At 44.3% G+C, this 16024-nt stretch overlaps 1 protein-coding gene across 1 annotated transcript; it reads left to right on the top strand.

Moving 5' to 3' along the window:
* Window positions 1-3382: 3382 nt before the first annotated feature.
* casq1a (calsequestrin 1a) lies at window positions 3383-15726 on the top strand. The gene is made up of 11 exons (XM_084913456.1): window positions 3383-3824; window positions 6756-6849; window positions 7012-7112; window positions 7276-7387; window positions 7630-7703; window positions 12458-12588; window positions 12694-12739; window positions 12843-12897; window positions 13043-13143; window positions 13269-13343; window positions 14673-15726. Exons 1-11 carry the CDS (start codon window positions 3588-3590, stop codon window positions 15066-15068), a joined length of 1422 nt encoding a protein of 473 aa, XP_084769582.1. The 5' UTR covers window positions 3383-3587; the 3' UTR covers window positions 15069-15726.
* The last annotated feature ends 298 nt before the right edge of the window (window positions 15727-16024 follow it).

Raw genomic sequence — 16024 nt, 5'->3', positions numbered from 1 at the left:
GGAGGCTTTGTTAAGACCCTAGGGGGATTTGATGTTTCAAAGTCCTCATAAAAAACTTAAATTTGCAGTGCGCCATTGGATTTTGAGACTAATGGTTGATGTCTGTAACATCTGCCATCACATAAAGCCTCACACATACAGTAGCTGGTTTATTCATGTGTTGTGAAACTTCTGCATTTTTGAAAATCAAGTCTAAAGTTTTTAAAAAGAGGTACATAAATGAAAATGTCATTTACTGAAACTTGCTCGTATAAAGCAGATGATTCACTTCTCTTTGAATCGTATCACAATCCCAAATGAATTTCAACTGGGATCCATGTTCAGTAACATCTGACTGATGTGCATTTTGAACATTACATGTATCATCTCCAGAAGTACTATGAGAACTATTTAAATGCGTTCTAAAACCTGCAATAACCTTAAACAGCAGTGAACATTCATCGTGGGCACAAATGAGAACACATTTTTTGCCTGGGTATAACTCAATGACTGTATAATGCTAAATGATTAGAAGCTCGGTAGCTACACACAGATACATAGCACTGTAATTTGTTTAAAACCTTTTACACCAGCAGTACATTCACCACGACACACTTTGATTCTGAAACTTGTTACGAAAGCTTCGGCACCGCCCACAATGAAATGTCTCAATAACCCGGGCCCTCCTCCTGCGGACTGAGTGGAGATTATGTGGAGATTGCAAAAATGAAATAAAACATTTCTTTTTAGTGTAACAGTAATAATTGTGCTGCATATTTTAATAGTCTATAGAGATTTGATGTTTGCTTCGAGACTGTGGCTGGAGAAGTATAGAGAAGGTCAGAAGGAGTTGCACTGTGTCATTGTGGATCCAGAGACGGGGTATGAGAGGAACTGTGGTCCTGCATGAGGAAGTCAGAAGTAGAAGAGAAGAATGTGAGGGCGATGAAAGACACGAATGATGACAGCAAGACAGTAGTGAGGTCTGTCGTAGGAGCTACTGGTAGAAGGTTCAAGCATGATGTGTCATTACATAAGGAGCCCTGAGCCCCTTCTTGTTTGCAGTGGTGATGGACAAATGAGGAAATGAGGATCACAGGTTAAAGGTGAGTTTGGGGCAGATGATCTGCTGTGGTGACCTCTAACAGGAACAGGCAAAAGAAAGAGATTAAATATTCTTACGGTTTGAGGAATCTATCCAGAAACTGGAAGCTGCAGACTCTACAGTACACAATCTGTAGTTACAGTAGATCAGAGAGTGCCATCTCCTGGCCAGCAGCGGTAACTGCTGCAGACATGAAGAAACTGGATGAACGTCATTCTCCCTCTGTCAAAATATTACATTATTAGTATTAGAAATGTTCTATTACAAATTAACCTGCAATCATGGGTATAAATGCAAATAAGCAAATAGTAATTCAGAAAAAGAAAAAAACACCAGCTAGCTATTGTTTGGACTGCAAACAAATAAACAACAAGTAAAAGTCTTTATTTAACCAGGTTCCAGGAGACCAGCACAGAACAGAAGAAGCTTAATTATTTAGCAGTATGCCTAAAGTCCATGAGACAGTGTATTATACACACTATACATCAGTTCTACAGTAGATAAACTAGTTTCAAAACTTACAAGTTATAAGCTTTTGATTGCATATGTGTGTCATAAAATGAATAGTAGTATGAATTTAACAGTCTTGCATGTGTCCTGTCCATCAAAGGATAAATGATCTATAAAATAGAGGACTAAATGATAGCAAATTGGTTTTGCTTTTTTGAGCATACCTTAATCCAGGATTGGGCGATTCATTTTCCCAAGGGGCTACATGAGAAACTGGAACACACAGGCACAGCACCACAGTTCCAGTTTCTCATGTGGCCCCTTGGGAAAATTAATGTTCCAACCCTGCCTTAATCAGTGCTGGCACAGTGCATGCTCTTATCACCATTGTCAATAAAAGACTGGAAGTGATATCACTGACTGAATTATGGCCAGAGGAGTGAGATGCTGAAAGCAGAGGTGCAGAGTTTGTGGATGAAGAACTTAATGACAGTTATGTGCTATGAAGCAAAGTAGTTTGTAGGCTGAGTTGACACTAGTAACCATAGGCATACAGCACATTTTATGCCTCTGTTCACAGGTGTGGATTTGGAGTAGGGCCCACAAAATTAGTTGAGATCTAAGCAGGGCACCTGCTTAGATCTCAACTTAATGTGCTCAAACATTAGACGCACCCATTGCGCTTCTCATTCAATCAAGCCACGCATGCTCGAGCTGACTGTCACTTTTTCACGTTTAAGGCTATTAATGTAATCAGGACTTCAAACTGTTATGCAAGCTGTCGCTGCATGGTTTGCAAAGGAAGCACACTTGAAACCAACCCTCGCATATCCTTTTATTAGGTGTTTACAGTAACACAGCTGACCACAGTTCAGCTCCATGTTCTACAGTTAAGCCACACGCAGACGCGCATGGTGCACCTTTTAAGCCGTTTGCTTAGACAAAAAAAAAATGTCTGCGTTAATGCTGTAAGCTTGCATGTCTTGTTACAGAAAAGAAGGGGTGTGTTACCTAAATGTGAGTGTTGAGAGCTGGATGAAGTATTACGATAGCCTGTATTTATTTATAGCTTACCTCTTCCCTTTCAATTCGTAAAGTAATATGACAGGCAACCATCTCAAGCATACATGCAAACGCTGCACAGGACACATGTGTTCAGTGTGTATCAGGGTCAGATTCACAAGGATTCCAATAAAGCTTCCACATGCATGCCCAGCCCCTGTAAAACGCTATGTTTCACTTTCTTCTTGAGTCAGGGCTAATGACCCCTGTGCACTGACTCCTCAGCAAGTGCACCGCCCTCTCCTCGTCTCCTCTCCTCTCCTCTCTCTCATTCCAGCTTCATGTCCCCGAGTGACCCAGCTTCACATTCTAGCACTGCACGGGTGCCAGCAGCAGCAAATTAGACACCAGCACCCCCTCCTGATATGTACTTCTCTGTCCTACATCCATTATTTTTAGCTGGGATCCAAGCCTTCATCTTCACTTAATAAGGGAAAAGAATCCCTCATATTTGTACCCACCCCTAAATCCATCATATCAAAGTTCTTCTTCATCTGGCACAAAACGGACACACTCACACACCTATGTCCTATTCTATATGATGCCTTCTCTCTTTGCTCACACACCTCCTTCCATCTCCACAACTGTCTGTGTATGTTCTGTGTTGCATGCAGAGAGCAGGTTGGTCATCTCCCCCTCACTCCACCCTCTTTCACTGGTTCCCAACATACACTCAAGCACGCACACACACACACAGAAAGCTGTCACCCCAGCCCTGCCTCATCTTCTCCATGCTTAATTACGTGCCACATAGGACCACGGTCACACCTATGTCAGACTAAGCCCAACCCCTCTTGCACCCTGAGCCCACTGCCAGTTGCCCATGTGGGGTTTTTAATAAGGTGGATGCAGGAGGCTGTCTTGCTCTCTTCTGGGTGACGCGGATTGGAAGGGGTTCTTCATACTTTCACCAAACTTTTTTTTTTCAATATTTTTTGCCCCTTTCATTTACTTTCTGAAACTGTAAATACATCCACATTAGAGAGGAGCCATGAAGTGGACCTGGGTGCTTGTAGTAGTCTTGCTGTCCTTTGGGAGCATTTCACTGGGCAAGGAGAGCTTGGACTTCCCTGAGTACGATGGCAAGGACCGCGTTCACGACCTCAACGCCAAGAACTATAAGTCCGTGATGAAGAAGTATGACATTATGGTGGTGTACTACCATGACCATCCCGGATCCAGCCGCGCCGCCCAGAGACAGTTCGATATCGAGGAGTTGGCCCTTGAGGTGGGTTAAGATAAGAACTGTGGATAGATGGTGATGAGGAAGCTGTAATATTGGTACTTTATTCATGAGCACACAGATGCTTTCAGCATATTTAACTGTGGTTTTAAAAAAATGGACTGAATAAACTCATCTCCTGTCAGTGACTTGCAAAGAGGAAGTTATTATGGAGAAAAGGAGATAAGGCGGTAGAAAATAGCTTTGCTGGATTCAGAAATGCTGAGAAGTGAAGTCCCAAAAATGTGTCACAAGCCTACGGTGTGTCGTCATGTCGACCACCCCGAGGCAAAGAGCTGAGCAGTGAGGACCCAAGGTATCATTTATTTTGGCAAAGGCTGAGCCTGTGTAGAGGATGTGTGTCTGTTTGTGTGCGTCTTTGTGTGTTACTGTGTGTGAGGCAAGCAGTTGATGCACTTAACACTCCCTCATCCGATTGCTCATCAGGCCTCACGCCAGCCTGGTTCACATTCCCTATAAAAACACACTACATCCCTTTCCACACAAACCTTTCCACTTGTTTACTGTCAGTAAACAAGTGAAAACCACATTCCATTTTCCAAGAAAAGTTCAATTTGTCATTTCAAGCAGCTGACTCCATGTTTGCAGACATGCTGATTATTTATACAGAGAGCAAAATTAATTTTTACACTATAACGATCACAGACACAATGCAGAACTAAGAGGTGCCCAGAGAGCATTTGAAGACACACTTGATATTGTTTAAAGAAGCAGTTATTTGAGAACTGCACTGAACATTGCAGTTCTGAGAAACCAGGTTGATTTCTGATTTATGGCCTGCACTAGATCACGTAGCAACAGTATTTTATGGCATTTGGCATGGCTAATGTACAGTGTAATGTCAAGGCTGCTACCCCATATGCTTGTTGCATTATTGTAATTTGCAAGCCTGGTTTGTTGACTCCTGTTTAAATTTTTTTATTTTTATGACAACTCTAGGCCAAAAAGGATCATATAAGGAACTCTCAACAGCCCCTAAAAATAAAAATTGTGACAAATATTCTGACTTTGCCTAAACAAATATTGCAGAAATCGTGTGCAACAGATCTCATCAGTAACCAAATCTCATGTGAACAAGACAAAGGAAAAAGGATGAAGGGCTAAAAAAAACTAGTAATGAATAGCAGTAATGAGGAAAATATTAATAACAAATCAGACAGAGAGAGCAGGAGAGTGAGAGATACGAGAGAGGCTGCTCTCCTTGGCGAATCACATCAAGACCCTCTGGTGTCTGCGTATAGGGCACTGTTGCTCAGCCTTGGGGCTCCAGGCCAGCGCTTGAGGTACTGGCTCCAGTAGTGCCAGCTCAGCTCTGCGCTGTGATTGACACATGCAGTACTGTACTTGTCAGCGGATCCCAGAGTACTGAGCATCACTGCCATCTCACCAAAATAGTCCCTGGGGCTGGTGCGGCTTCTGGTGCTATATTTATCCTGAGCTGCTTTTGTGGTGGGTTGAGCTCCAATGGCTTGTGTTTCTCCTTCTGAATGTATTATGATTTACATTTAATGAAGCTTTATTTATAGTAAGAGGCAACTGCAAAAGGTGCAAACATTTCAGAGGTCAAGGAGCCCTGTGGGGGTTAGTGAAAGTCAAATGAAACATGACATTGTGATGGTGATAATTAAGTGTAAAAGCACCTGCAATCTGTCTGGAGAATGCAGGTGCTTTTACACTTAGACACTGAATGGCACACATGAAGGTGTACATGTCTTTCTTTGTTACTCTGCTCATCAAAATGAGCAGATACAGTCAGGTGCTGCACCAGCTGAATATCACTACAGTTCGTAACATCTCAGCCAAGAACAAAAACTGAAAGAAATGTACAGCTGCAGTGCACGCAGACATGAAGCTATGAAATCCCACCCCAGATACTGAGCCTGCTGGTTTAACTTTACATGTAGTTGGGGAGGTTCAATTACTCTGAGCAAATGATCTCATCCATGTCACATCAAATACACATTCAGAACACCCAAGCTCCAAAAACAACTTTGCATGTTTCAGATTAGGAGGAGCAGGCAGACATGGTTTGCTTTTGCTTTACATACTTTAACTGAAAGACATTTGCAAAAACAATTTATCTGGGTAAAAATAATGTGCTTTATTCAAATGGACATTTGGTGAAATTCACTACTAGGTACTACCAAAAAAATGTATACACATATATTTTTTGGGGAGGCTAAATATGTTTATAGACTAAATATAGCCTGTAAATATATGCCACAAAGTAAATGTGATATATACAACCATGAAGCATTAATCCATTTGCCTGTAAGAAGTTTTATTTTAGTCTGTGTAAATGCCAAAAGGGCACAGTCTGCAAAAAAGGTATAGTGCAATGAAGGGAATAAGTCTGTATGATGTGTAACTTAAAACTAAGCTGCAAAATTTAAACAATTTCACTGTGCCCCACTCATCCAAAACTCCAGTCAGGTTAAAAGAAATTCAGAGAATTATCTGCACAACAAACTGCAGGACAGCCTGGTTGAGCTAACTATTTATGCCAGTAAAGCAGCTGCTCAAGATTTCTGACACCAGTGTGCATGTATGTGCGTGTGTGTGTCTGCGAGAGTTTGTGTGCACTGTTTACCCTTCAAATGCACTGAGACAGCTCTCAAACAACTTCCTCAATGCAGCTGAGCTGCAAGTGTGATGCTGTCATTGGTGGACCCAACTGTCAGTCACAAGGTTCAAGTTTCATACAGATTTAGAAAGTGCATAAGCGGCGCTCTGAAAAGCAGGCTTTTATGGTAATGAAACTACTGAGTGAGACAACTTTGTCAAAAGGTGTAAATAATAGTGTAGGGGTGTAATAGTGTAGCCTTCCAAATGAGTAAAACACACTATCCCACCACCCCACCCTTTTTTGTGTTGAACTAATAAATTGTTTAATTATTTATGTGCAATGTTTTACAGCTTGCAGCCCAGGTCCTGGATGAGTTTGAAGATGAAGATATTGGAGTTGGTCTCATTGATGCAAAGCACGACAAGGCTGTTGCAAAGAAATTAGGTAAATACAGCTGCAGGCAGTTGGTACATGGCTTATTGTGCAAAAGTCAGACTAGCCAAACTATCACAGTTAAGTTACTGTAACAGAAGTTAGCTAAAATATAATCTGAGCTAACCTGTCCAAAAGCCGCATGATTAAACACAAAATGTTCTTTCCCCTTAGGCCTTGACGAGTCTGACAGCATCTTCGTCTTCACAGACGATGAAGTCATAGAATATGATGGCGAGCTTGCAGCTGACACTCTTGTGGAGTTCATCTATGATGTTCGTGAGGATATAATCTCCCAGTTAATAGCCTGCCTTATTTTAGCAATAAAAACTCTAAATACTTATTTTGCTTCCTTTGAAGATGACCCACAGAGCTTTATTCCAGTTTATTCTCCTCTCTGTCGTCTCTGTTGTCTCTCCCTTTTCTCCTTTTCCACAGGTTCTCGAGGACCCTGTGGAAATAATTGACAATAGTAAGGAACTAAAAGGCTTTAAAAACATCGAAGAGGACATCAAATTGGTGGGCTACTTTAAGAGTCACAAGTCAGAACGTAAGAATCCTGTGATACTGTAATGTCATGATAGCCTGTATTGTTTTTAGATAATTCCACATCCAAACAGCATCCTAACTCTAGGATAATTATCAGAATGTTTTCATTGCAGTTGCTACTATTTGATTTAAGTGAGCACACAAAAACACCAGTAATGATGAGAACAAGAAATCTACATTCTTAGATATTTCATACATATAGCAATCTACTGAAACAACTTGATGGATGCCTTTAAATTTCAGATTTTGAGGCTTTTGCTGATGCTGCTGAAGAGTTCCATCCACACATCCTGTTCTATGCCACATTCAATCCCAAGGTGAGTAATCAAAGTAAGTTACTTGAGGCTACTATGTGATTAGTCTAGTTTCCGCTTTCAGCACAACTGGTAAAGCTAAAGTCTTTTGAGCACTACGGATATGGGGATTGTTTTTGTAAGGATGATCAGACTCAAAAATTTAACTCAAACATAGAAACATTAAAATGAATTTCTTGGAAGCTGTATATTTGCTTGCGTGTTTTAATTAGCTGAAATTTTTTTTTTTTTAAAAAGTGGCAGAGGGCCCAAGATTGAACTCTGAGGCACTCCATATTTTATGTATCCAGTTTTTATGTGCAACCATAAATACAAAAGCTTCCTAAAAAAAAATCTGAAAAATATTTTAAACAAGAATTTTAGATTGCTCCTCCCTTTTTTTCCTCCCCATCCCCGGCTGCCTCCCTCTTCCCGCTCCAACACACCCACCCACACAAGTAGGGCATTGGGGTGTGGGCGTGCCGTCCCCCCCCCCCCCCCCCCTTGCTGGCCACCTGTGCCTCAATTTTATTCCACAACTTAGACATCCACATTACTCACACTCTCATAACACATGCATATAGGGCCTTGAGGGTGGGCCCTATATGTATTCAACCCCACCTCTGGCGCCGGTGCCCACCTCTTAATTTTAAATCCATGTAGACATTGAGGGTTCTCGGGAGGGGCTGTGCTAACACCTGCTGCTCTCTGGCAGCAGCACCATGCTCTCCCGTGTTTTAAATGCACCTTAGAACAACACGCAGCAACACTACACATGAGCGAGAGGAGGGAGGTTTGGGGTCTTCACACACCCCTGTTCTCTGCTGGCCATCGGGGCAGGGGGGCTGGGAGGAGGTGTTGGCCGTCCAATTGGGATCTGGGATGCGGGGCCTCCCTGCTGCTGCGGAGCCTGGGGCTGTCTGCTTGCCTCCACCCCAGGGGAAAGGGTAACATCTCCTGGGTCTAGGTGCTGTTTCCCCCTCCAGGGGCGAGGGTACCTGGACCCGGGGTATAGAGTTTGTTTGGGGAGTGTGATTGTGTGTACAGTGTCCATGTATGTCTATCCCTACGTTGGGTGAGTGCTGAGTATTTGTATATGTGTGCATGAGGGTGGGAATGCATGTTTGTGTCTGTGTGTGCCTGTTTGTCTGTGTCTATATGTCAGGTCAGATCTTACACTCCACCTCTCTGGGAACTCCCAGGCCCTCCAAAGGCCTATCTCCCCTCACCACACTCCCTGCCGGTAACTGATGCCCTCAGGGGTCGGTGCGTTGGTGGTTCTTGGTGTCTGGGGCTGGGCGCTCAGGTATGTACCAGCTCAATCCCGGTGACTACTTGGCGGAGCCTGGTGCCTGTTGCTTGGTCAGGCCTCTTCTGGGGCAAAGGGGGCCCTCGGGCCTCCGGCCTCTGGGCCTGCGGCTCAGTTCACTCTGGCACAGCTGGCTGCCGGCAGAGCCGGCGGGCACGCCACTGCAGCCCCCTCTGGCTTCTGCTCTGTGGCTACTGGGTGACCCCTCATCTGGGGCTCTCCTCAGCTCTCCCCAGGAGGGTGGCACGGATGCCCCTCCAGTGGTCCTCCTTGGGCTCTCGCACTCTGGGGCCTCTGGATGTCTGGGGCCTGGATCTCCTCCATGCCTGCTTCATGCCCTGGGGGACGGGGCTATGGCTCTCTACATCCTCTAGCAGACCATTACATGGGGAAACCTTTTGAATACATGTCTGTCCCGTCTGTAACAACTGAAAATAAAATAAAATAAATAATAACAACAAAGATCGATCAAATGGACCAATACGGCAAGGCCGTGATGATCCATTTGGCAAAGTAAATCCATTGGGTATCCTTATTGGTCTTCAGACAACAATTCTGATGGCTAAAGAACCAAATGGGACAGGCAAAAAAAAAAAAAAAGAATTTTAGATGGCAAAGGGCAGCCCTGGCGGAGCCCATCACCCACCGGGAACAAGTCCGACTTATTGCCGGCAATGCGAACCAAGCTCTTGCGACGGTTGTATAGGGATCGAATGGCCCGTAGCAATGGGCCAGACACCCCATACTCCCGCAACACCTCCCACAGGACACCCCGAGGGACACGGTCGAATGCCTTCTCCAAGTCCACAAAACACATGTACACTGGTTGGGCAAACTCCCATGCGCCCTCAAGTATCCTTCAGAGGATAAAGAGCTGGTCCAGTGTTCCGCAACCAGGACGAAAACCGCATTGTTCCTCCTGTATCCGAGGTTCGACTAACGGACGAACTCTCCTCTCCAGCACCCTGGCATAGACTTTCCCAGGGAGGCTGAGGAGTGTGATCCCCCTGTAGTTGGAACACACCCTCCAGTCCCCCTTCTTAAAGATGGGGACCACCACCCCGGTCTGCCAGTGCAGGGGTACTGCCCCTGATCTCCACGCAACATTGTAGAGGCGTGTCAACCAGGACAGCCCTACAACGTCCAGAGCCTTCAGGAACTCGGGGCGGACCTCATCAACACCAGGGGCTCTGCCACCAAGGAGTTGTTTAACCAAGGAGTTGTTTAACTGCCTCAGTGACCTCACCTCTGGAAATTGGCGGGTCATCCCCCTCATCCCCAGACTCCGCTTCCTCCTCGGAAGACGTGTCAGTGGGATTAAGGAGGTCCTCGAAGTATTCCTTCCACCGCCTGACAATTTTCTCAGTCGAAGTCAGCAGCGCTCCGCCAGCACTATACACAGTGCAGGTAGAGCACCGCTTTCCCCTCCTGAGATGCCTGACGGTTTGCCAGAATCTCTTCGAGGTAGTCCGAAAGTCTTTTTCCATGGCCTCTCCGAACTCCTCCCACACCCGAGTTTTTGCTTCAGCCACTGCCCGAGCCGCATTCCGCTTGGCCTGTCGATACCTGTCAGCTGCCTCCGGAGTCACACAGGCTGACCAAGCCCGATAGGACTCCTTCTTCAGCCTGGTGGCTCCCTTCACCTCTGGTGTCCACCATTTGGTTCGGGGATTACCACCACGGCAGGCACCAACCACCTTGCGGCCGCAGCTCAATGCAGCAGCTTCAGCAATGGAGATGCTGAACATGGTCCATTCGGACTCAATGTCCCCAGTCTCCCTCGGAATGCTGTTGAAGCTCTGCCGGAGGTGTGCGTTGAAGATCTCGCGGACTGGGGCCTCTGCTAGACGTTCCCAGCACACCCTCACTACACGTTTAGGTGCACCAGGTCTGTCCAGCGTCCTCCCCCGCCACCTGATCCATCTCACCACCAGGTGGTGATCAGTTGACAGCTCAGCCCCTCTCCGATTTGTCACCGATTCTGTTCATAATTTTTATGGCGCAGCCAAGTGGCGGAGGGCTTTCACTTCGGTGGCCTCAGAATCTCATCTCTGCTTTTCACGGATTATGTGGTTCTGTTGGCTTCATCGGGTGAAGGCCTCCAGCTCGCACTGGAACGGTTCGCAGCCGAGTGTGAAGCAGCGGGAATGAGGATCAGCACCTCCAAATCTGAGGCCATGGTTCTCAGCCGGAAAAGGGTGGAGTGCCCACTCCGGGTCGGGGATGAGTTCCTGCCCCAAGTGGAGGAGTTTACGTATCTCGGGGTCTTGTTCGCGAGTGATGGGAGAAGGGAGCCGGAGATCGACAGACGGATTGGGGATGCAGCTGCAGTGATGCGGATGCTGCACCAGTCCGTCGTGGTGAAGAGGGAGCTGAATGTAAAAGCGAAGCTCTCAATTTACCAGTCGATCTATGTCCCTACCCTCACCTATGGCCACGAGGTGTGGGTAGTGACCGAAAGAACAAGATCGTGGATACAAGCGGCAGAAATGAGCTTCCTCCGAAGGGTGGCTGGCCTCTCCCTTAGTGATAGGGTGAGAAGTTCAGCCATACGGGAGGGGCTCAGAGTAGAGCCGTTGCTCCTCCACATCGAAAGGAGCCAGCTGAGGTGGTTCGGGCATCTGACAAGGATGCCTCCTAGGCGCCTCCTGGGTGAGGTGTTCCGGGCATGTCCCACCAGGAGGAGGCCCCAGGGCAGACCCAGGACACGCTGGGGAGATTATATCTCTCGGCTGGCCTGGGAACGCCTTGGTGTTCCCCTGGATAAGCTGGAGGAGGTGGCTGGGGAGAGGGAGGTCTGGGCTTCTCTGCTTAAGCTGCTGCCCCCGCGACCCAGCCCCGGATAAAGCGGATGAAGATGGATGGATGGATGAAAGAATTTTAGATGCATCTTAAATTGCATCGTTTTGAAGATTAAAGTTATGGTTACATTATTATTTATCCATCATGTGATCATCACGCAAGAAATAAAAACACTGTGTGATTACCAGTATTTGTGAAGCCATTGAATCAGGGGGCGAGCCTTTCCAAGGTATCCTTAATCAATTCATTCAAGTTAGTGAGGCCTAAGTGATCTTTCTTATATCTAAATATCAGACAGATCTTCCACTAAGATGTTAAGTATATGTTAAGTAAAGCATTTTACACTGTTGTTTCTCTTCCACCCATTGTACACTCACAGATCAGTGGTGGTGAAAAGTGCAGAGTAAGGTACTAGCTGAACTGCTAAATGGCGTGACTTAGGCTTGCAGTGTTTTGCTCAAGTACATTTTAACATATGGATTGAAACATCAACCCTGCAATTAGTCACAAACCTTGGCTAACTTACTAAACACAAATATACAAAAAAAAAAACAAAGTTAATAACACTTTTCTTTTTTCTTAAGCAAAAACAAATAATAAATAATACACCATTAATATATCCTTTATGGTCAGATGAGGCTTTGAGTTCTTTGGCCCTGTCTTACAGGTCGCCAAGGCTCTGGACCTGAAGCTCAATGAGGTGGACTTCTATGAACCATTTATGGATGAACCAGTTGTTGTCCCAGGAAAACCTTACTCTGAGAAGGAACTGGTGAAATTCATTGAAGATCACGACAAGTAAGTCCTATTTTTGCCACATTAGAAGGATCTTGAGAGGTACAAGCTTCATGATCTGAGTTCCAAGTAAAGAGCATTAAGATTTGAGTAATCTTTGCTTGTTAGACCAACCCTGAGGAAGCTGCAGCCCCACAACATGTACGAGATCTGGGTGAGAAATTATAAACTTGAATTATATTTCCTAAATATATTTTAATTAGATTGCAACCTACTGTTTTACAGTTTCCCTGAAATTCCGGCCTTTTTTCCCACAGGAAGATGATGTTGATGGTGAACATATTATTGCCTTTGCAGAGGAGTCTGACCCAGGTAAAGGAATCTTAAATGAAGTATAAAAACATATCTATGAGCATCTGTAATGACAGTTGTTTCTGATCATCCTGTAATGCTGTTTAGTTTTTGTTATTTAGATACCTGTTTAGCTTAGACTGCGATGTACTTTTCCACTACTCAGACGGTTTCGAGTTCCTGGAGATTCTAAAGCAAGTTGCCGAGGATAACACTGACAACCCCGACCTCAGCATTGTCTGGATCGACCCTGATGACTTCCCTCTGGTAACAATATGAAGCAGTGTAATATGCTCTTTAGAAACAAGAGGCTGTGAGGCACTCTGCACAGTTTTACTGACAGCAGTTGGGTTGATAACAGCAACTAATCTTTTTCTTACTTTCCCCTGCAGCTCCTGCCACACTGGGAAAAGACTTTTGGAATTGACCTGTCACACCCACAGATTGGTGTTGTTGAAGCTGATGATGTAAGTAATATTTTGAGTATGACCTTATTACCAAATTCAAAACATTTCTTTGTATTGTTCCTCTGATGTACTGTTATACATTCTGTTTATAGTTCAATTCAATTCAGATTGAATTCAGATTTCTTTATACAGCACCAAATCACAATAACTGTCGCCTATTATTAAAGGTGCTTTATATTGTAAGTTAACGACCCTACAGTAATATAGAGAAAACCCCATCAAACCACCCCCTATGAGCAAGCACTTGGCAACAGTGGGAAGAAAAAACTCCCTTTTAACAGGAAGAAACTTCCAACACCACCAGGCTAGGGGAAGGACAGCCATCTGCCATGACCAATGAGGAGAGATGAGTTATTAATTATTAAATTTGTTCATTTTCAATTTAATATTTTTATTCTTAGACTCTAGATCATCCTTATGTCAGATACACTTTAACTATGAACTTTCTCAGTTAATGGTGTATCTGATAAAAGCTATTTTAGTTTCATTTTTGGAAAAGTTAGTATTTATTAAACCTTTTGACATTAAAAAAAATGTATCAACTTATTGCTTTATAATGTTTATTAACGTTTTGTGGGAGAAAATTACAATGATGATGAAGAAGTCTCAAAAATTTTCAAAAGCTCACGTATCAAATAAGCTGCACTTGGCATTAAGGCCACCAACCTAAACTTGCTTTGTTTGGCTCTCACAAAGAGAAAGACCTGAGAGCCAGTGGGAGGGGTTGTGGTCAGAGCCAGTGGTATCTGTCTCAGATAACCAAATAAGAAAATCCTCTCTTTGACATCACACAGAGCCAAGACTAGAAAGAAATGTCTGAAACTGAGGGTTTGGAGCAGTATGAAGCTGGGATTTTGGCTTACATGGATTACAACGGTCATTTTTATTGTTAGTGTCCACTGTGGCACACCAATGCTGGACCTGACCACATAGTTCACTCAGTACACGTTTTTTATTTGGTTGGTGGGTCTTTCTGCACATGGCCACAGCTTTTCAGTTGTGTCCCACACACACACAACAACCCCACCCTCAGGTCCCGGCACATGTCATGCAGGGGAGGCGTGATGAACTGATGGAGCTCTGGTGTGTCAGCCTCCCCTGCAGCCGCACCACAAACCACGCCCAGCCACATCCACTAATGTAACAGCTTACACTTGACAGAAAAAAGGGATGCATATGGCCATGGTTCATTCAAGTTTAGGCTCATTGTGTCTTTAAAGGTGCCCTGAACAACAGCGTTCCATTGGACCATAAAACCAGTGGTTCGCAGACTTTCACCTTTTCAGAGAATCCACAACAGAGCAGTTATTGTTGGTTTTTTGCTCCCAGGCTGACAGCGTGTGGCTGGACATGGATGACGGTGAGGACCTGCCCTCTGCAGATGAGCTGGAGGACTGGCTCGAGGATGTTCTGTCAGGTGAAATCGATCCTGATGATGATGATGATGATGATGATGACGATGATGACGATGACGATGACGATGACGATGACGACGATGACGATGACGATGACGACGACGACGATGACGACGACGATGACGATGATGACGATGACGACGACGACGATGACGACGACGACGATGACGACGACGACGACGATGATGACGACGATGATGACGATGACGACGACGATGACGATGATGACGACGATGATGATGACGACGACGACGACGATGATGATGACGATGACGATGACGATGACGACGACGACGATGATGATTATTAAACAATTAAGTCATAAATTACTTTTCAAGTCTGACCAATGCAGTTTCAAGACTCAGCGTCACTAACTCTGTCATATCATCCTTTCTTGAAACCAGTTATCATGTTGATATCTCATCTTCTCATCACCCTCCCTCTGCATCACATCAGAACATTATTCCAGTAATCATTTGACCCTCTCACCTCCATATCCTCTAATCCTCCATGTAACAAAGTACTAAGATGCCACAGTGCCTTTATCCCCACATGTAAAAATAAAAAAAAATGATTTGAAACCTTGCAATCTACTTCTATTGATTTTTATACTATTAAAGTGTTTATTTTCCTAATACTGGAAGGGTTGCATTGTTTTATGCATTATGTCTGAATCCATCTGTGGAGTCTGTTGCCGTCTGAATGTGTATTATTTATGTTCACTTAGTTTCTTGTTTTCCCCACAACCGAAACGACTGAGGTCAGATCCTAGGGTGCTAACAAGCTTTTGTTACAGGTCTTGAATATCACCAGCCTACTCTGTAAAATCAATGTAATGCTGTACACTGAATGTGCTGTACATCATATGGATGTTTTCTACGATGATGAATTATGACAACAGCCATATTCTATTTTTGTAACAAGAGGAATTTAACGTACTGTGAAGTCTTAAATAAATGACAGCTTGGACGGAAACCTCACTACTGTATAGTTTTTAAAGATGTGTATGTGTGTGTGCATGTGTGAAATATACACGATAGCAAGTCATGAATTCTCATCCTCATCATGAAAACAATCTGAGGAGTTCTTCATCTCATCAAGTGTGCTTAGACTAAATAGGTACAAAGAAATCACTTTCAGCACTTAAAGCTACAGTGTTAAAATATTACTAAAGAAGATACAGTTTTGATACTTGCCACTTCATTAGGTACAATTCAATGTTGCCATGATAGCATCATGCAGTTGCTGCAGATTTGTTGACTGCAC

The sequence above is a fragment of the Perissodus microlepis genome, chromosome 18, assembly GCF_051167445.1.
Source record: "Perissodus microlepis isolate ML-2025 ecotype Zambia chromosome 18, ASM5116744v1, whole genome shotgun sequence".
Taxonomy (NCBI): domain Eukaryota; kingdom Metazoa; phylum Chordata; class Actinopteri; order Cichliformes; family Cichlidae; genus Perissodus; species Perissodus microlepis.
The sequence above is the reverse complement of the archived record's forward strand: the minus strand, read 5'-3'. Positions and strand labels throughout refer to the sequence as shown.